At 38.9% G+C, this 22,773-nt stretch overlaps 1 protein-coding gene across 2 annotated transcripts in view; it reads left to right on the top strand.

Annotated features, from left to right (window-relative positions):
• tafa5l (TAFA chemokine like family member 5, like) overlaps positions 1-22,773 on the top strand; it is a 61,242-nt gene that overhangs the window by 20,124 nt on the left and 18,345 nt on the right. For both annotated transcript variants that reach the window (XM_067414315.1, XM_067414314.1), the window contains 2 exons: positions 1,631-1,780; positions 11,507-11,634. In XM_067414315.1, coding sequence (XP_067270416.1) covers positions 1,631-1,780; positions 11,507-11,634 — 278 coding nt within the window. The remainder of the gene's footprint in view (positions 1-1,630; positions 1,781-11,506; positions 11,635-22,773) is intronic.

Below are 22,773 nucleotides of genomic sequence, written 5' to 3'. Positions count from 1 at the left end.
ATTTTAAAATGGTCTCTTCTTGTAAAGACATGATGAGAAACCAAAATGAGTTTTATGTCTCTTTGATGTTATGCTACCTTGCCTATTATTTCAAATGTCCAGTAAATTGGTTGTCTTGACATGTTTGGAGAGATCTAGTACTTGTGTTACATGATTTTCAAAGAATAAGCAATGAGAGAATTAGATTTTTATGCTGGAATTCAGAGCTATTGCAATAAATATATAGGTTATTTTAAAGGAATTTTATGAAATCTGTCAACCTGTACCTGTTCTGTTTCATGCGATTACAATGAAAAACGATAGCTCTTTCAAACTTCAAAAAGAACAAGGAAGCACCATAAAAGTGTCACAGTCTTACACTGAAAAATAAAATGGTTTAGAAACGATTTTCACAATCAATTACAAAGAAATGTCAAGTAATGCCAGATGAAATTTTGAAGTTGAAAGACTGAAATGGTAAAACTTTTCTTGTAAAAACGGACTCTAATAGTCTTTTGAAAATCATTTTACAGTCTATTTGTTAGCTTTGTGTGCTGAACAGTCTCATATTGTTAAACTGGGTGTATCCTCTGAGACAGTCAGTGATTTCAGAACCGAATCAGTCCAATTCATGATTTATTCAGACCGGTTTTGTGAGCTTGATCAACCAACTTGTTTAAAACAACTCAACAGTCCCAACTCAAGGCCTGTAATCCTCAGGAGGCCGCTTTTGAAGGCTGCATATGGCATCGAGTCGGTCTCATTTAAGAAAACGAACTGTTAGATTGAAGAGTAATAAAGAAATTACACTCAATTTTATTACGGTTACTTTTCTTAAATGGATAGTTCACACAAAAATAAAAAATCTGTCATCATTTACTCACCCTCAAGTTGTTCTAAACCTGTATGAGTTAATTTGGTCTGCTGAACACAAAAAAATATATTATGAAGAATGTTTGTAACCTAGCAGATAGAGCAACCATTGACTACCATAGTAGGGAAAAAATACTATGGTAGTCAATGGTTGCTCTATCTGCTTTGTTTCAAACATTCTTCATAATATCTTTTTTGTGTTCAGCAGAACAAAGAAACACATACAGGTTTAGAGGAACTTGAGGCTGAGTAATTGATGACAGAATTATCATTTTGGGGGTAACTATCCCTTTAAATGAGAACAACTCGATGACTTATGCACAGATTCATTCACAAAAAATTCTCATCCAGAGCTACTGTATGACTACAAAAGATTTGGATAGTTGGTGAGTCAACTGAACCACTGTAGTACACAAGTCAAATGAACCAGTTTTGTGGTGTCATTCTGGAACTTGACTCACTTTCATTTTATTGATTTACAAATACCTTTGTGTTCTGCAGGAGAAAGAAAGTTGCACAGGTTTGGAATGCCTTGAGCGAACAATGGCAGTGTTCTTTTCTTGGGTGTACTGTTTTATTCTATTTCACTGAAAGTCCATTTTTATTTCCCTCTATGATTGCTTTGGCAATGACTCTGTTACATAACCCTTAAAATGACCCATATATTTGAGTGCATTGTTATTAAACCTTCACGTTACAGTTTATATAACAAGATTTGACTATTGATATCATTATTTTCTAAGCTTTCTGAATGTATGTATCTGTGTGTCCTCCACAGGTCAGTTGGCAGTAGGCACGTGTGAGATAGTGATGTTGAATAGAGACAGCAGTCAACCCAAGCGCACTATCGCCAGGCAGACAGCCCGCTGTGCCTGCCGGAGAGGACAGATCGCTGGCACCACACGGGCCCGACCAGCATGCGTGGACGGTGAGCTGCAGCCCACACGCACACACACATTCCCACAGTGTGGACAGTGTGCACACACACATATATCCGATCACAGCACGCAACAAGCAACGTCATGTCATGCGACTTCACTGTTGAATTTGCATTTGTCTCGTGTCAAAATCTTGTATCACACAATATAGCATAGTCAGACTTGCTACATGTAAAGAAATGTTTGTCTCTGCAGTGTGTGCTGTGTCAAAGTCGAGGACGGCTGAGGATCGGTGAAAAGGGAAAGAAAAAATGTAATCTTTGGATTGTGATTGTCACTGTGGTTTAGGAGGAATATTTGAGCTTGTCTGTTCTGCCGAGCGCCAGATATGGCGGAGGATCTCATGGGGTTGGAAGCTTTCAGCTTTTCTTAGGTTGTAATCCTGAATATGATGGTAGTCGTTGTTTTTGTAGCAAATAAACCCAACTCTCCTGACAGCTGGGGTCGTGTAGCTGGTTTCTTCAGTGCGATGGTGTTTTTGGTAATGCTACAGCTTGAGCTCTTCAACGACACATTAGTAGCACTTTGTAACGGCAAGACCAGAGTAATTAACCAAGAGAGTACCATAATTACAGCTGTGGGAAATTGATTTTTATTGGCTTTCTCTGCTGCCTTCATGCTCCATTAGTAGTGGATCCATTAAAGAAGGACCTGTTGCACGCACACACACACACACACACACACACACACACACACACACACACACACACACACACACACACACACACACACACACACATTGTACAATTACAGACAGCCCCATGACAGATGCACTGAGACAATTAAAGTTTTAAAGAATGTAGAAATTACAATAAAGGTCCATCCATTAGCATCTAGTCAATCTAACTACTACTTCTCATCTGGCCATCATATCTCCTGCATTATAGAGCTCAACAGAAGGGCTGTGATAAATGGAAATTGATTTTTAAGTGAAAATGTATGAATCCATAAGTTGGTATGATTTTAGCTTCATTTACATGGAGTTCGAGCACTAAATACACTCTCACACACTAATACTGCATTTATTTCACCAATTCAAAAAAAACTTACAGTAATATTATACAATATTTTCAATAATAATGAAATATTACAAAATATTACATAAAATAATTACATAATAATTAATTTACTGTCACTTTTGATCGGTTTAATGCTTACATGTTGTTAAAGGGTTACTTCAGTGATTTAGCATTTAAACTGGGTCATTAATGTAGTAGAAATGTGAAGAAAAAAAAAATTATATTTGGTTCCTTGACTGAGAAAATACAGAAAATATTTTTTTGTCTCATGGGGATGAAAGACAACAACTCCCAGAATGCATTGCCCTAAGAGGCAACTCCTCAAGCCACCGCCACTGGATTACTGGATCAATTGCCCACCGCATTCAACTTCATAAAATCAGTTAAATAACAGACACTACAATTAAAAACTGAACGTGTCAATAAAATTTGAGTGAGCCGAAAAAGAGTCAAACCGCAAACGCAGCCGGAGTCAGATAACAGTCTGGTTAATTTTCAGTTTATGCCTTAATAAGCTTTACTTTAATAAGAATTAATTTGAAAAGTTAAAACACTCACTTTGCACTGCATCCGCACCGTTTACATGAATGCCCGCAGCTGCCCCGAGCTGAGCGCTGTGAGTGTGATCCCACCGCCCATGGACCGGTTGAAAACATGCGGAAATAGCTCCCTCTGCTGGCTGTAGTCTTTAGCCTCTGGAGAAAAAAATCTTCTGATGATGCAAAATAACGATATTTGCGACATCGGGGGATACAACCGGGTTCCCACTGATACAAAGCTATATGCTAAAATGTTGAAGTAACCATTTAATGCCACCATCCATCCATCCATCCATCCATCCATCCATCCATCTGTTCATCCGTATCTGTCTGAAGATAGATTTTTTTTAGTGTTGGTGCTTTAAATAGGGACTGCTTTGTTATTGTTGTTTTCTGTGCTTCAAGTTCAAATGTCCAGCTTTTAAAAATCCTTCAGGGCTTCAAGGTTAAGTTAGTCCACAGATTAATCGACAAGACGTGTCCTTCAGGCAAACCACCTATATTTATAGTTTTGCACTCTTCACTGAATGATTTTCAAAAGTAGAGAAAATGAATGGAAATATATTTCCTGAGCCCACATTACTTAAAAAGTGTGTGCTCGCTCTTGTGCTCTATCCGGTTAGATGTCAGTCTGCAGGTGAGGCTGTGTCTGGCAGATGAGTCCGGGGTGCAGATGGTCAAGGGTCTCGGGAGCGAGGGAGGGTGTCTGGAGACGTCTGAATCAGTGTAGGTGGATGGAGCCGGCTCAGGTGTTGTATGCAGACAGAGAGAGACGGATCGAGTCATGATGCAGAACAGAGCTACCATGGGACCATCGGTGTGTGTAGGTGTGATTCATCCTTTTTAAAGCTGGACTCCTTCTCTCCACATAAATGCACTGGTCAGTGGGTGGTATCTTTTTTATCTCGCACGGAGGAACAGGAAATTATCTAGTTTCGTGGGCTGCTGCGTGTTTATATTGATTCTTGTTCCGCTGCTTTTCTGTGTATTTCTGGGGAGATTTTGCATATGCCTGCCCCATATACAGTGACCCTGAAAGAGAAAGTATTCTTGTTCTGTCTATTTGCAAGCAGTTAATGATGAGTGAGTTTGGAGCGCGCTCCCCAGGAGGCCATGTGTTCACTGGCTGCCTCTACAGCGGAGAGCGCAGCTCAGGAGCCTCATCAGGCTTCACATGAAACAAATAGGGTACGAAAATATCTGCTAAACTCCATGTGCGCTGTAATCTGCCGGTCTCTGCTCCCTGTGTGGCCTAGTTAGAGCACTTCACCGTACCCAATGAGACGTATTTGCATCTCACATGCATTAATGATAATTAAGGCTATATTCTTATTTTACATTAAAGGCTTGTTTTTAGATCAGGTCATTAAAGGCAGCGATGGATCAGCACCTTTTCTGGTTTGTTTATACGAGGTGTTTCCATTTTAGGATGAGATGAAAAGGTAAATAGAAATGTTGCTTTGGAAATTACTGGTTTTGATTCTCAGAGAAACTAAATGTATATAATTTGTTAAAAGTATTTTGTTTTCTATTATGTGTATTAGTTCACAGTATTAGAGCTGGTAGGCATACCCTGAAAAAAAAAATTCAGTTGGCCAAATTTAAAGGTTTTAAAGGTCCCGTTCTTTGCGATTCCATCTTTTAAACTTAAGTTAGTGTGAAATGTTGCTGTTAGAGTATAAATAATACCTGTCCCGTTCTTCGCGTGTTTTCGAAGCTTTGATTATGTTTAGAGTGTTTACTATAACATGAGTTCATGTTTCGCGTGTAAAAAAACACTGTATTTTTCACACAATTGACTTATCTGTACAGCGCTGTTTCCTCTGTCCCTTAAAACGGCCTGATGATTTCCTTGTTCTATGAAGTCCCTCCTTCAGAAATACGTAACGAGTTCTGATTGGGCCAGCGCTTCCCGTGTTGTTGTGATTGGACAGCAGCTTAGCACACTTTGCCCGGAAAGGTCCCGCCTCTTACCATAACTGGGAGGTACAAGCGCTGAATGCGTGCTCTTCTCCACGTGGGAGAGCAACAAGACCACGCCCCCTATTTTGCGTGTTCTTGTGGGCGGAGGGTTAGTCAACAAACGGTTCTAGTGACGTCACTCCTGAAGGAAGTGCAGGGCTGTAGTCCAAACCGGCCGTTCGCTGTAGGCTTTGAAAGGGAACTTCTGTTAAATAAAATATCTGGCTTGGCATTGAACTTTGAGCTTTATAATTTTACAGGTATTATTTATGCTCCAACAGCAACTTTTCACACTATCTAATGTTTGAAAGATGGAATCGCGAAGAACAGGACCTTTAAATGGATGCCGCCTTAAAGGAACACTAAAAGCCCTCCTTACACCTATCCCTAACCCTACCCAGTAAATGCTTTTATTTTTATTAAACTTTTCGTTAGACAATTTATTTTCACATTTAGAACATTTTCTAATTTTCTTATATTTCTCACAGATGTTAAAACTAGTCCACACACATGGACTGGGTGTACTTCTTTCAACTAGATTTCAGCTGTAGTGAGTGTGTAATCACAAGCGTTACCTCAATATAGCCATTCCTCAGCATGAGGCATCACTGCTCAGACACCCTGACCGACTGTGCGCTAAATACCCCGCTGAAGCATTCCAGCTTCATTTAAGCCCATTGATTTTCTTTAGCGCTCTTTGTTTTCCTTCTTCATGGCCCAGTTGTATTTGTGCTTTTGAATACTGTCCCTCAGAGGGAGGCTTGTTTATGTGATGTGGGATGGATTTGATTGTTTTCGGCCCCCCCTGGGGACAGGAGGACTTGGATGAGATCTGTAGAGCTGGCTTGGCCATCCACAGCTTTTGCTCTGGATCGGTTTAAAGACATAATCCTTTATTTCACCGGCACCACTTTACTTTGATAAATTCAGGGATGGAGCTTTGATAACGTCTTCACACTTAATATTCATAAGAATTGCCATGAAAGGCCTGCTGTGTTTCAGATCAAGAAAATGGTTGTAAACATATCTTAAGCGTCTGGTGACAGGAAATTTCTAAAAAGAAGCTGAGCCTTTGTGCGCAGAAAATTGCATGGACAGAGTAATCAAGGAACTGAGGTCTCAACGGAAATGGTATATTAATGAAATTGAGGATTTTGCAGAATTTAAGGATAATCCTGGGAATGTATTCTGTGCACATACATGTTCAGTTTCGTTTAAGTATTAACTTTCTTCAGGGAAATAAAAATAGAAGCCAAAATCATTCATTTTGTTGATGTAGTAAGATTATATCAAATTAATATTTATAGTTTAACTCATTTTGGAAGAATATGATGAGAAATGTTTGCGTTCTGGCAAATCTAAGCTGAGTTTGAGATCTTTTCGGATTCCCCATATACAAGAGATAACTGTGGCATTTATTTCAGTGGAAACATCTGAGAAGCAGGAGCAATTGCTATCTTGGAGAATGTTACAGGGACCTCATTTGTTATTGTTCTTTCCTGGTGTGCAGGCGAGACGCAGCCATCTTCTGATTGTCTGATGCTCTACATCCTCTTTGACCTGTTTTGTTCCCGTCACCGTCTGAACACTGGTTGATCTGTGTCTGAAGCACAGGAACAGCAGGGGTTTATGGAATTTTACATGGATCTACAGAGCAAACAAGAGAACTGAAAACGGGAGCCTCAGTGCATGCACATGTCTGCTGTAGCTCTCTTTGAGTTGTTTGATGGTTTGGGTTCTACAATGTGAAGATAATGAAGTGTGCAGTGAATCAGGGGCCTGCAGGCTGCTTACTGAAACATGCATGACTTTGCCATAATCTCAAATCCACTTTCATATACAAATGCATATTTTATGTTGAATATAAAGGTTGGGTGTTTTTTGTGTGATGGCTGTTGGATCTCAAAGAGTTGTAGAAAAAAAAAGTCTTTGATAAAAACCCATTAAAATAAAAAATGGGGTAAAATGACAGACACATTGCCATTTTTAAAATGTCATCTTCACATTTTACCCATTTTTCTTACAGAATATAGAAATACCACATATCTAATATCTAAACTAACATAAAGCACATTTCTATTATTTCTTAAATATTTTTTATTTTAAATTTGAACCTTTTTGAACCATTTATCACCTTGGACCTTTCTGCATGTAATGCACCCTTAAATTGGTGAATGATCAAATTTGTCCTACATTTTCTAATAATTTAGCCCCACACACACTCTCAGAAAAAAAGGTGCTGTCACTGGGCCAGTACCCTAAGGTACTGAAGTAAAAAAGGTACATCTTTGTACCTTACTCACCCCTAAATGGTACATATTAATACCTTAAAGGTCCCGTTCTTCGCGTGTTTTCGAAGATTATGTTTACAGTGTGCAATATAACATGAGTTCATGTTTCGCGTGTAAAAAAACACAGTATTTTTCACACAATTTACTTATCTGTACAGCGCTGTTTCCTCTGTCCGAAAAACGGCCTGATGATTTCCTTGTTCTATGAAGTCCCTCCTTAAGAAATACATAACGAGTTCTGATTGGGCCAGCGCTTCCCGTGTTGTGATTGGACAGCAGCTTAGCGCACTTTGACCGGAAAGGTCCCGCCTCTTACCGTAACGGGGAGATGCAAGCGCTGAATGCGCGCTCTTCTCCACGTGGGAGAGCAACAAGACCACGCCCCCTATTTTGCATGTTCTTATGGGCGGAGGTTTAGTCAACAAACGGTTCTAGTGACGTCATTCCTGAAGGAATTGCAGGGGTGTAGTCTAAACCGGCCGTTCGCTGTAGGCTTTGAAAGGGAACTTCTGTTAAATAAAATATCTCACTTGGCATTGAACTTTGAGCTTTATAATTTTATAGCTTTATTTATGCTCTAACAGCAACATTTCACACTAACTAAAGTTTGAAAGATGGAATCGCGAAGAACGGGACCTTTAAAAGGTAAATATCAGTACTTTAAGAGTGTGTATTAGTATCTTAAAGGTACATATTAGTACCTTTTTGGTTTTGTACCTTAGGCGGGTACCGCCCCAGTGACAGCAATGTACAGTTTATGTACTGTTCTTTATGATGTTGTACTCTACATGCAAACAAAAGTACAGCACTTAACTAAACAACTGTTTTAATGCAGCAGATTATTGTGCATAAGCTGCAATTGATTTGATGTGTTTTGATGTAGAACGTCGGCCATATTTATTTATTTTCATAGAAACTTTGGTTCGGTGTTATAAAGAGCCGCTAAAGGGACATGGTGATGGAAAAAAAAGAGAAAAAATGACCGTATTGTTCCGATTATAAGAAAGTGTTTTTTTCGTAGAACTATATCTGATAAATCATGTTGATCTAATATTTAGGGTCTAAATTTTTACAAGTCAATAATACACCCGCAACAATTGGTGGCTCCAAATATGTGTAAAACGACTGTGCCAAGAGATACAGCGTGTCAGAGTGTAACTTTAGATGATTGCTAATGCAGAAAGACTAACTCTCAAAGTAAAGCTTACCGTCTAAGAGCTGCGTGGCTGTCGTTTGCATGCCTCGCTGACAGCACCAAACTTCCAACATACAGTACTGTGCAAAAGTCTTAGGCACGTTAGTATTTTCACCCCCCCCAAAAAAAAAATTCTAAGACAGTTATTTATATGTTTACCAATAGTTTGTCAGTAGGTAATATCAGTTTACATTTTCAAACATTTATTTTGCCAGTAATTGTAATAATCCATTCCAGTGAGATTTTTGTAAAAGGAGTCTGACAGCAGCTGTTTGATCCATACGGAGATCTAATCTCACCATCATCGAGTCTGTCTGTGATTACATGAAGAAACTGACAAAAATGACAAAGACAAAATCCACAAGAACTGTGACAACATCTCCAAGACGCTTGAAGAAACCCTCCTGCAAAGCTACAGTACTGTGAACAGTTTTAGACATTTGTGTAAAAAGGCTGTAAAGTGAGAATGCTTTCAAAAATGATGTCATAAATAGATTTTGTTTATCAATTAACTCCTAATAACTAAATCAAATCAGTGTTTGGTGTGACCACCCTTTGCGTTTTAAACAGCTTTCGTCCTGGTACACTTGCTCATAGTTTTTCAGGGAGCATTGCAGGAGGGTTTCTTCAAGCGTCTTGGAGATGTTGTCGCAGTTCTTGTGGATTTTGTCTCCGTTTTTTCAGTTTCTTCATGTAATCAAAGATGGACTTGATAATGGTAAGATTAGATCTCTTTTAATTTTTTACATTTATCCATCAATTCCATCACATTGTACCATCAATACTGAATTTAACATTTATTTTATTTTGTATCAGTCACATATGACCGATGCGTTAGAGGAATAGTTGGCCCAATATTTTAAAATCTGTCATCAATTATTCACGCTAAATTTACAGTGGGTACATAAAGTATTCAGACCCCCTTACATTTTTTACTCTGTTATATTGCAGCCATTTGCTAAAATCATTTAATCATTCTTCCTCATTAATGTACACACAGCACCCCATGTTGACAGAAAAACACAGAATTGTTGACATTTTTGCAGATTTATTAAAAATCAAAAAATGAAATATAACATGGTCCTAAGTATTCAGACCCTATGCTGTGACGCTGATATTTAACTCAGGTGCTGTCCATTTCTTCTGATCATCCTTGAGATGGTTCTGCACCTTCATTTGAGTCCAGCTGTGTTTGATTATTCTGATTGGACTTGATAAGGAAAGCCACACACCTGTCTATATACGACCTTACAGCTCACAGTGCATGTCAGAGCAAACAAGAATCATGAGGTCAAAGGAACTGCCTGAAGAGCTCGGAGAAAAAAATGTGGCAAGGCACAGATCTGGCCAAGGTTACAAAAACAATTCTGCTGTACTTAAGGTTCCTAAGAGCATAGTGGCCTCCATAATCCTTAAATGTAAGATATTTGGGATGACCAGAACACTTCCTAGAGCTGGCCGTCCAGGCAAACTGAGCTATCGGAGGAGAGGAGCCTAGGTGAGAGAGGTAAAGAAGAACCCAAAGATCACTGTGGCTGAGCTCTAGCGATGCAGTCGGGAGATGGGAGAAAGTTGTAGAAAGTCAACCATCACTGCAGCCCTCAACCAGTCCGGGCTTTATGGCAGAGTGGCCCGACGGAAGCCTCTCCTCAGTGCAAGAGACATGAAAGTTTGCTAAAAAAAAAAACACCTAAAAACTCCAAAATGGTGGGAAATAAGAATATCTGGTCTGATGAGACCAATATAGAACTTTTTGGACTTAATTCTAAGCGGCATGTGTGGAGAAAAATATCACCTGTCCAATACAGTCCCAACAGTGAAGCATGGTGGTGGCAGCATCATGCTGTGGGGGTGTTTTTCAGCTACAGGGACAGGATGACTGGTTGCAATCAAGGGAAAGATGAATGCGGCCAAGTACAGGGATATCCTGGACAAAAACCTTCTCCAGAGTGCTCAAGACCTCAGACTGGGCTGAAGTTTCACCTTCCAACAAGACAATGACCCTAAGCACACAGCTAAAATAACGAAGGAGTGGCTTCAAAACAACTCCATGGCTGTTCTTGAATGGCCTAGCCAAAGCCCTGACTTAAACCCAATTGAGCATCTCTGGAGAGACCTGAAAATGTACCACCGTTTACTATCCAGCCTGACAGAACTAGAGAGAATCTGCAAGGAGGAATGGCAGAGGATCCCCAAATCCAGTTGTGAAAAACTTGTTGCATCTTTCCCAAAAAGACTTGTGGCTGTATTAGATCAAAAGTGTTCTTCTACTAAATACCGAGCAAATGGTCTGAATACTTAGGACCATGTGATATTTCAGTTTTTCTTTTTTAATAAATCTGTAAACATGTCATCAAGTCTGTGTTTTTCTGTCAATATGGGGTGCTGTGTGTACATTAATCAGAAGACATTTTTTACTTAAATGATTTCAGCAAATGGCTGCAATACAACTGAGAGTGAAAATTTTAAGGGGGTCTGAATATTTTCCGTAGCCACTGTATGTGCTCTGCTAAACACAAAAAAAGATATTTTGAAGAATGTTTGTAACCAAACAGTTGATGCATTGTTTACCCGTCAACTATTTGGTTACCCATATTCGTCAAAATATCTTTGTAGAAATTTGTAGAGGTTGACAGAGTTTTCATTTTTGGGTGAACTGTCCCTTTAAGGTAGTGTTGCTTAAACAACCTCTTTGTTTGTATGTTTGTAGCCCGGATAGTGAAAAGCAAACAGTGGTGTGAGATGTCCCCATGTTCAGAGGGCGAGATCTGTGGACTGCTCTTCAATCGCTCCGGATGGACCTGTACCAAAGGCGGCGGCCGCATTAAAACCGTCACGGTAAGACACGTTCTAAATGTCTGTAACATTTAATTTATTCACTTAGTTGAAGCAATGTTGCATCATTCACACCACCTGTGTATCAGCTCATTGGATAACATGTTCTAATGACTTTCATTAACCAACATTATTTCTTTATATAATGCTTAACAGATCATTAGTTAATGTGCATTCAGATAGATAGAAACATCATTAGACATCTTACATGTTCATATATGTTTATATTTTAATGTATTGTAGTTCAGCTACTGATCTGTTAAGCAGTAAATAATGTTTGCTCATTATATATTAATGAAAGTTATTATGTAAGGGTTAATGTAGAGTCAGCCTATCATAATCGCAAAATAAACCCTAACAGGGTGATTAAGACCACAAGGCAGTGTAGGGGTCTTGTATATATTTTTTTGTCATAATTACCACCTGACTGTACAATATTTCATGTAAATAGACACTTAAGTTGAAATTATTTTATTATGTGAGAAGAAAGACCCCTCAGAGTGATGTGAGTGTCGAATGTGACAACAGTCAATTATCGTTTAATGGTTCTTATGCTTAAAATCATTTATAGCAGAATGCAGCGATTGACCATTGGAGGTTGATTTTTTAGTGTGCAGTGTAATAAAAAGTAGTAAGCTGAATGCAAAGCCAGTGCAAAGCATTTTCACCATTGCTCAGACATTTTACTTTTAATATAATATAATAGGATTGTATTTAAACCATCAGTTTAAACATTGCTCGCAGGAAAAAGCATACATTGGCTACAACATAATTATTTGTTAATATTTAGTTGGCTCTATCTTGTTTTTGCTTGTGTTCATCATTTCTTTGTATGGCAGCCTGGCCGAAATGTTGGCACAATTTGGCAAATGTCATTGCATTTTGCATTATCACAAATAAAACGATTGACTCCATGCACAACTACGCAATTAAAAATTCCTTAGTGAATGCAATATACCTACAAGATAAACGCATTTTTAATATTTAAATAAGGGTGACGATGTCACTTTACCTTGGCCAGACGTCAGTTTTTTGACTACTATATATACCATTCAAAAGTTTTAGATCCAGTAAGATTTTTTTTTAAGAAGAAATGAATACTTGTATTCAGCAAGGGCACATTCATTTGATTAAAGCTGACAGTAAAATAACACAAGATTTCATTTTCAAATAAATGCTGTTTATAAGTGAATGCTGAAAAAAATGTATCATGGTTTCCACAAAAATATTAAGCTGCACAATCATTTTATACATTGATGATAATAATAAATGTTTAACGAGCACCAAATCAGCATATTAAATAATTTCCGAAGGGTCATGTGACACTGAAGACTGGCGTAATGATGCTGAAAATACAGCGTTGATCACAGGAATAAATTACATTTAAAATATATTCAAATAGCTATGTGCTATTTGAAATTGTAAAAATGTGTCACAATATTACTGTTTTTAACGTGTTTTAATTAAATAAACGGACTTGGTAAACAGAAAAGGTTTCTTTCAAAAACATTGAAACATCTTACTGACTTAAACTTCTGAATTCCTTGTGCTATTTCAATTTCTTATCAACAACAACAACAGCAAAAACAATAGACTAGAGTTTGCCTATATCCTCTGCGCAAATTGTCACTTGTTTTATTTTGTGTTTTTGGCATGAATTGAGATTCAAAATGGGGCGCACGCTCAGAAAAGTGCAGGGGACAAAATCACCTTTTTTAAATTCCTCTTGACAGGCTCCTGCTTGTGTGAGTGGCTGTACAGGAGATGGATTGGGCTCGTTGGTGTGATTCGTTGTTTGTAATGCCTTGCGTACATCACAGGCATAAGTGCTGAGCTCAGGGGGTGTTTAGGCTGTGCTGACCCTGCAGGCTCCCGCCCCATAATGTCTTGAGTCATTCTGCTTTTTGAGGTGCTGTGCACAAAATGACAAGGAGCAATTATGCTGTATTAGAGGGTGTTTCTGGAAAGAAAAAGGGGATATAGAGGAAGCGAGGCTGCATATTAAACAAGTGCGGTTCTGCCTGGGTTAGAGGGGTTGTGCCATTCAGCCAGAATAGCTGAAATCATTCATGTGTCACTGAGGGTATGAGTGTTCATGGCTGTTTGCATATTTACGGCTTTATGTGCAACATTTGCATGTGTGTCTTTGCTATTTGTGCGTTTGCATGTTCATTCAAAGTCAACATGAAGTCCCCAGTTCTTGTTTACTTATAGTGCGCATTATTAAAAAAAAAATTAAATAATAGTAACTTGTGCCAGCCTTTTTAACTCCCAGTTTTCACAATTTAGTCAATTCCTGATGTATAAAATCAAGTCCTTTTCCCAATTTTGTGTGTGTGTGTGTGTGTAGAATTCAAACTTAAATGTATAATTTAAAGGTATACTTCACCCAAAAATACAACTTAGATGTTTATCTGCTTACCCCCAGGGCATCCAAGATATATGTGACTTTGTTTCTTCAGTAGAACACAAATTAATATAATGTATAATGCATGTGAATGGTAAAAAAATCTGTGAGAGTAAAAAAAACATGCACAGACAAATCCAAATTAAACCCTGCGGCTTGTGACAACATACTGTTTTATATAATATTTATATATAATATGAATACTGTTCGGTTTCTCACACAAACCGATTATTTGATGTCTTTGTGTTCTACTAAAGAAACAAAGTCATCTTGGATGCACTGGGGGTAGGCATTTTTGGGTGAACTACCCCTTTAAGATTTCAAGTTGACTTTAAGATTTTAAGATCTTTTTCTCACTCTTTTTCTGGGCAACTTCCAAATTGCATTTTTGCACATTTGAAGGGCACTGCGGAAAGGAGACGCTCTTCGCCGTTAGTGAAGTGCACATGCAAAGGAAGTCATTTTATCATTTATGATCACATGATAATGGCACAATTCATTTTATAACCTGAGCTAATTTAATATATATATATTAACTGGTATTCAAACCATCCGCATGCACTCAAGGACTAAATGGGAAATGTACTTTTCTGTACATATTTTCATATCTTCATTTTTGTTTGTGCTAGATGAAGAGGAAGTATTTTACACAAAAGTTTAATTTGCTACAGCTGTAGGTTAATAATTTCTGCTGCTATGTTATCAAGGATTCATAATAAGTGGCAGTGACATAATGTCTTGCCCTTGGAAAGGAGATAGGCATATTGATGCTCACTTTTGAGTGGAATTTGCCTCTCTCGTTCTGACCTTCTTGTGTGTCTGTCTACTCGCAGCATTGGTTAGTGTGTGTATGTTGTTGTGTAGGCATGTGTGTGTGTCTAATCTGTGTGTGTGTGTATATGCCTGCAGCCTTGTGTCTCTCAGCCTGGGGCAGCTGCCACAGATTTCATGCCCCTGTTTCCTGCACCATATAATCTAATCTGACAGCGGAGAGGAGTTTGCATGGGAGTTGTTTACTTATATGAATGTGTATTGAGTTGAAATGCATCTGTGTGTGTGTGTTTGTACAGATTTTATGTCTGTGCCTGATTATGGATAAGTGTCCATTTGCGGGTGATTATGATTAGTGTGTGTGTGTGTGTCTGTCTGTGTGTGTCTGTGTCTGTGTGAGAGTGTGTGTATCCTTTTAAAATTCCCCTTTTTATTGTGGACTGAATGCTACTGTGTTACAGTATCCACATAGGCAGTTTTCAGCAGATTTGTGACAGCTATTCTTCGGTGCAGAAAGATATAGATATGCTTCTGGAAAAGTATTATGGCCGTTATTGTGAGGTCTAGCAGGAAATTAGTAAGAGTATGATTACCAAGTGAAGCAGGTGGTTCATAAATCAGTGGACCTGGAATAAAGAAAGTTGTACATCCTAACAAAGCAATGAAAAATGAAATTATGTTGCAGTTGCTGACCCATATGGGTTTTTCGATGGCTAATGGTGTTATCTAGAAAACAGGGCAGTCAGTATAATGCTGATATATTCATAATACATTTGGACAATTTTTGCTGCAAAATCTTTAATGACTTTTATAAAGTAAACAAAGTCCTTTAAAGATGAACATTTACTGGACGGAAGCAACTTAGGTTTACATGATTATCCATCATGTTAAAATGTGAGTATTAAATATGGCTGTTGTCTATTTGTACATCTCTCAATCATCATTGCATCGCTTCGCATTATACGTTTTGTCCCCCACATCAAAAACTAGAGCTTTGATCATAAAACTAAAAGACATTATTGGTAAATATAGCATAACAACTGATATTTATATGCATTTTATGCAAGTAACATTATAAATATCTTATCAGAATTTCATCTTATCAGAATTTCATCTTAAGTTTTGGCTGTATAAATATCAGAAAATGCTCCAAATTGATCTCTTTTGGGGGTTTTTTCGAATGTGAACTTTGTTCTCACTATATCATATCATATTATATGCATATGATATGAATGCTATAAGCAACCTGCCTGGCTATCACCAGACCAAGCTCAATCTTTTAAGACTGAACATTAGTCTGGGGAGTCTGCTCTGTATTTTCTGCTGCACAAGAGGCGTGATCAACGAGCATAATTCAAATGACTCTACACACAATTGGATAGTCCTTTAACCAATCAGACCACAAGAAGCGTGATCAACAGGCACTGAACCATCGCTTCTCTATCCATCATTGTGTTTAACCCGCCAATAGCGCAGCAGGTGGATAAGCCAATCTGTGATTGGTTCCTGGAAAGTGTAACAGAAGCAGGATAAATGAATGTGCAGGTTTTCAGACTGAGCTGCAGGGCAAAATCTAATTGCCGGCTGATCATAAAAAGCAGCAAGATAATAGTGAGAATTGGACCCTAAACTAAAGTATAACCAAAAAAAAAAAAAAACATGCATTTTTGTTTGTTTTGTCTAAAGGCTCAATAAACTGGTCCATTTTAAAATATTAGATTTGTCAGGCTATTATTTTGAATATCAGGCCTTACATGGTTAATGATGACAAAGGAGATAAATGCACATAAGATTTACTCAAAATGCACAAACTGGTCTTTACCAAAAAACAATATTCAATAGTGTGGTCAGGACCACAAAACAATATTCAATAGTGTGGTCAGGACCACAAAACAATATTCAATAGTGTGGTCAGGACCACAAAACAATATTCAATAGTGTGGTAAGGACCATGGCACAAAGATGAGTGGTCTTATATCACCCTAAAGGGTTTTTTGTGCTAATGCCTGACTGTATGTAGATTATCACTTATTACGACTGCTTACCACATAAATAAATAAGGGGACATGAAATATTGATTTGAGTTTTATTATTTTATTATGTAAAATGAAAAAGACCACAGAGTGTTTTGAGAAAAATGAAACTAGCACAGCTATGAAGGAAATTGGTTGCTTGTAATATCTGGAGAAAGCTATCCATTAGCATTGCAATTCATCTCAATGACAGCTGCACAGCTAAAATATTATAAATAAAGTTAATGTAAGTAGCTTTGAGAGCTTTCCAAAAAAAGTAACACTTGTAAAACTATTATATTATAATGAAAAATTACTAATGCATATGTTTCTTGCAAAACAGAATAAAAAAACAGGGAAACAGGGGGGACATATGTTTCATGCATATTTACACTGTTAAAGACTTCCTAAGATTCCTATCCTAAACATAGACAAAGTTTCACTAAGTTACACTAAGTTGGACGTTTGATGGAGTATTTCTGTATCAAAAATACTACTTCCGGTTTCTCACAAGTTTCGGAGAGTTTTTTTCGAGTATGGGTCCGCTTGACGTCTATAAAGTGGAAGGTCCTTGTATGGGCCGTACGGGAAAAGGTGCTGTGTGCGTGACCGGAGTGAGAGAGGAAATGCACGCCCATAAAGGCTGCACTCACTGCTGTCACAGGACGGTTACTCCATTGTTCTCTGTATAACGTTACACTAGTCTGACGTGCAAAAACGTTTTGCTTGCTACTGCTAAGGTTTAGTCGAATACAAATCTGATTCTGGATCGTATTAGTTTAATCTGATTGATAGCCATGATTTATTAACGTTTTCTTTTCCACGCTTGAGGATGTCACCGCTTTCAGACGCTCTCAATGCAAGCTGTGCGCTCGTCATTCTTTAGCTCCGGCCACACGATACGCCTCCATCCGCACGTTTTTTCCCGGAAAGTCTCGGTACAGCCTAGATTTCTTTTATAAATATAATAAAACTAAAGACTTTTCGAAGATATGAAGGATGCAATACTACTCTATAGGTTCTCAAGATTGACGTGAGATTGACTGAAACTCAGTGCCCCCCCCCCTTAAATTTTTCAGTTGGCCGAATTGAAATTCTGTGAATTGATGAAATTTAATTCACAGAAATTCAATTCAGCCAACTGAAAAATTTAGATGTGATCAGTCACTTGAAAATGTTAAATTGGAGACCTGACTATTCTGTTGGCAGACATTCTTAAAGGGTTAGTTCTTTCAAAAATGAAAAAAAGGGTTATCAGTATCCCGCCCTCATGCCGTTCCAAACTAGTAAGACTTTCGTTCATCTTCACAACACAAGATATTTTTTATGAAATCTGATCACTTCTGTCACTCCATTGACAGCTATGCAACTACCAATTTCGATGCTTCTAAAAATTCATGAAGAGATCATAAAACTAATCCATATTAATTTAACGGTTTAGTCCAAAATTACTGAAGACACTCTATCACTTTATATTAAGGGTGTCCCCGACTAAGGATTTACACATTCGAATCGGATATGTGGAATCTTCCTATGGTCGACTGATAGTCAAATCATCTATGTGTATGTAGTTGGGAGGGGCATGATAACTAATCAGCAGGAGGGTAAAACTATTTTTATTTTCCTTTACACACTGCACACAGCAAAAAAAATTAAAAACGGTTGGAAAGGCACAATGGCGAACTGACAATGGCTTTCTTATTTAAGTTTAAATAAAAGGTAAAGTGGTGGATAAACATTCGCAAAACGTTCTCTCACAACATTTTAAAGCCGCGATTGAAATGCAGAACTTCACACAAATATATAAAAGAACATTTTGAGAAATAAACCTAAAAAAGACCTGCCTAGAGAGGAAAAGAACACTTTGAGTGTGTTTACATGCACGTTCTTAAGCCGATTATGCCTAACACACCAGACACACACATTATATACGCACAAGCTCAATTTTGAATCGACTTCTGACAGAAGAGCACAGGGTGAAATCGGTATGTACATTAGCCCCGTTTCCACCACAGGAACTTTACCCAGGAACTAGGAACTTTGGGCGGTACTTCGTGTGTTTAGACCGCAGGAACCAGGGTATAAATGAAGTTCCGGGTAAATATTTCCCCCTCCAAACGGCCCTGCTCCAAGCCTGCAGTCTCCCTCTCATTTACTGAAGCTTTCGCGCCTCGATCGCCCCCCGGTGACCGGTCCCAGTATAGCCGCCCCTCTGTGATTTCTAATGGACGCGAGGCAAACTAAATAATAAAATTACACTTCAAAAATGTTCCCCCAAAGTTAGTTTATGTCATTGAAGGCAGTTATCATCACGATGATTTCATTTCAAGTTTAAAATAAGTTTAGTTTTAGTTAGTTATCTGATGCTATAAAAACGGGGGGTGTGACGTCATGATTGACAGCTAAGACTGACGGCTTCTGTGAGTGAAGTTGTCACTGAGGCACTAACTGACTTTTTTTGAAATTTTTGGGAGCAGATTAGAGCTTTAGCTTTAATTTCTACATTTCCAATAACTGTTTATTTCACACCAACATAATTAATTGTTCTGCATCTGCGAGAGTGTGGGCGGGCTTTTGATATCGCGACTGTACTTCCTGCTCTACTTCCTGCGCTCTACTGCGCAACTCCGGTCCCGAAATCGCTACTGCGCAGACTCGGTCCCAAGATGTCCGCGCCGTGCAAGGCTGCCTGAAAGCTTCAAATATGGCAAGCGGAAACGGATGATGTCGAGTCGTCCATATTTTTTTACGGTCTATGCCCTGCTCGCGGGGTAGTACTTTTTCAAAGTTCAGGAACTTTCGAGGGCGGGACTTGGGCGCTGAACATGCTGATTGGTTGAGCTCGCAGCATTTAGGTTCAACTCTGCATTTTTAAAAGTCTTACACGCCGCGCTCATGTTGACAAGAGAGGAAAGTTAATTTTTCTGAGGGGTTAACTTTTTATTTCGTAAGTTATAAGATAATGAAGATAATGTTGGAGTAATGACACAGCGTATATTGCCCCAGGCAGTTTTTTACTTTAACTGCGCCTGACAGAAGAATTATTATTTTTTCTGAGATGATTATTTAAACAAATAAATAGCTTATAATAACTAAATCCACTAAATCTTTCAATCGGTACACACAAAAATGATTACTGTCCGCTAGGGCTGTCATTTTTGAAAAAAAATCTAATTCGAACGGATATCAAATATCAAGCAATGCATTCGAATATATTCAATTATCTACAACGCCGTCATCTCCAGCAGCTGGAATGTGTTTACGGATGCCATAGCAACTCTCAACGGCCACCAGGACTTTACGGTTTTATAAAAGCTATTCATTTGTTGTAAAGTGTAATAATCATCTCAGAAAAAAATAATTCTAATGTCAGGCGCAGTTGAAGAAGTTGATTGTTTGCTTACATAGGCTTAGGGGCAGTGTCATTATGCCAACATTATCTTCATAACTTCTTATGAAATAAAAAGATTATCCCTCAGAAAAATGTATTTTCCTCTCTTGTCAACATGCTTGGTGCATGAGCGCGACGTGTGCTCTTCAGTGGGGCGCGCGCTGTTGTCACATGGACGCACACTCAAAAGTAATCCGGTCAGGTCATTTACATAGTGAATGTTTCGTTTGATCGATTCATGAAAAGATTTATCCACCCATCTCAAAACGATTACAATTTCATTCAGTTTGGGCATTTTTATTACGATTGAGGTGTTTATATGGAGCATTTTCCTTCAGATTGGACTAAACCGATTACAGTGCTCCATGTAAACGCACCGACAGTAAAAAAAAAATTGCGCTACATGGCACTTTAAAAACCGGATAGTTTATTTATAGTTCGATTACGGATATTTCACGTCATCTTCGAATGCATATTCGAATATCGAATAAAAAGTGACAGCCTTGTCCGTCACTGGCTTGGAGGAACAGTCGCGTGCAGTCCTACATCACCGGACTAATTTGCCTAATCTTCTCGGAACTTTATCGCGGTCGAAACGCAGACAGCTGCAGGTCTGGGGGGGAGAAAAGTTCCTGTAAAAAAGTTCCTGGTACAAATTGTTCCGGGTAATTTTGGTGGAAACGGGCTATTGACGATTTGAGGGAAATATATACATTTTATATGGTGCTCTGTGGCACGGCAGGATTTTAAACAGCACCCTTAACATTTACATTTACATTTAATCATTTAGCAGACGCTTTTATCCAAAGCGACTTACAAAAAAGGGGAGAGTAATAGAAGCAACGGAACAGACAAGGCCAAAAACCTGTAAGAGCTGTAAGAAATCTCAATTAATTAGCACAATACACAATTTTTTTTTTTTTTTTTTTTTTTTTTTTTTTTTTTTAAAGACAGACATCTACAACAAAAACTCACGTCCGCACAGTGCCGAACACTGGATTTTGATAGCTAAGATAGCTACAACCCATTAGGACTAAGGCTGTTGCCCCAGCTGTTGTCGTTAATGCAGATTCAGTGGCCCAATGGGTTGGTTTTGTATTCTAGCTAAACGCGCAGCAATAGCCATCTACAACAAAAACTCACGTACGCAATATACAGAACACTGGATTCTGATAGTTATGATTACTATGTAACATACCCGCCTGAAGGCGCAAATCCGGATGAGAGACGTAGATATGATCCCGGAGTGTACGCTTTTGGTCGTTGCTGTGGTGATCAGTAAGTGCTATTCTGTATTGGTCAAGTGCAAATGGAAAAGATGTGTCTTAAGATGTTTTTTAAGAATGGCTACAGACTCGGCAGCACGAATTGAGATCGGCAGGTCATTCCACCAGGTAGGAACGGTCCAGGAAAATGTCCGTGAGAGCGATTTCATGCCTCTTTGGGATGGAACCACGAGGCGCCGCTCGTTCGCAGAACGCAAGCTTCTGGAGGGTGTGTAAGTCTGAGCAAGTGAATTTAGGTATATTGGTGCCGAGCCAGAGGTTGTTTTGTAGGCGATAACTAGTGCCTTGAATTTGATGCGAGCAGCCATTGGCAACCAGTGCAGTTTGATGAAGAGAGGCGTAACATGCGCTCTCTTCGGCTCATTAAAGACCACTCTCGCCGCTGCATTCTGGATCAGCTGCAAGGGTTTGATAGTGCATGCTGGAAGCCCAGCCAGAAGAGCATTACAATAATCCAGTCTGGAGAGAACAAGAGCTTGAACCAGGAGTTGTGCAGCCTGTTCGGATAGGAAGGATCTAATCTTTCTAATGTTGTATAAAGCAAATCTGCAGGACCGGGCTGTTGCAGTAATGTGGTCAGTGAAGTTTAACTGGTCATCAATCACAACTCCAAGGTTTCTTGCTGTCCTTGATGGAGTTATGGTCGATGAACCAAGCTGAATGGAGAAATTTTGATGAAGTGCTGGGTTGGTTGAGAAAACAAGTAATTCTGTCTTTGCAAGATTGAGTTTAAGATGATGCTCTTTCATCCAGTCAGAAATGTCTGTCAGACAGGCAGCGATACGAACACTGACTGTAGGATCATCTGGTTGAAATGAGAAGTAGAGTTGAGTGTCATCCGCATAGCAGTGATAGGAGAAGCCGTGTTTCTGAATGACAGAACCTAATGATGACATGTAGATGGAGAAGAGAAGTGGTCCAAGGACTGAGCCCTGGGGAACCCCAGTAGCTAGATTATAAGACTTAGACACTTCACCTCTCCATGACACCCTGTAGGACCTACCAGAGAGGTAAGACCTGAACCACTGGAGAGCAGATCCTGAGATCCCCGTCCTCTTAAGTGTTGACAGGAGGATCTGGTGGTTAACTGTGTCAAAAGCAGCAGACAGATCCAGCAGAATGAGCACTGAGGATTTGGAAGCTGCTTTTGCCAGTCTCAGTGCCTCAGTTACCGAGAGCAAGGCCGTCTCAGTCGAATGGCCGCTTTTGAAGCCGGATTGGTTGTTGTCTAGGAGGTTGTCCTGTTCAAGAAACCTAGAGAGTTGATTGAACACA

This window comes from Pseudorasbora parva, chromosome 13 (assembly GCF_024679245.1).
Source record: "Pseudorasbora parva isolate DD20220531a chromosome 13, ASM2467924v1, whole genome shotgun sequence".
Taxonomy (NCBI): domain Eukaryota; kingdom Metazoa; phylum Chordata; class Actinopteri; order Cypriniformes; family Gobionidae; genus Pseudorasbora; species Pseudorasbora parva.
This window is presented reverse-complemented; position numbering and strand designations above follow the sequence as displayed.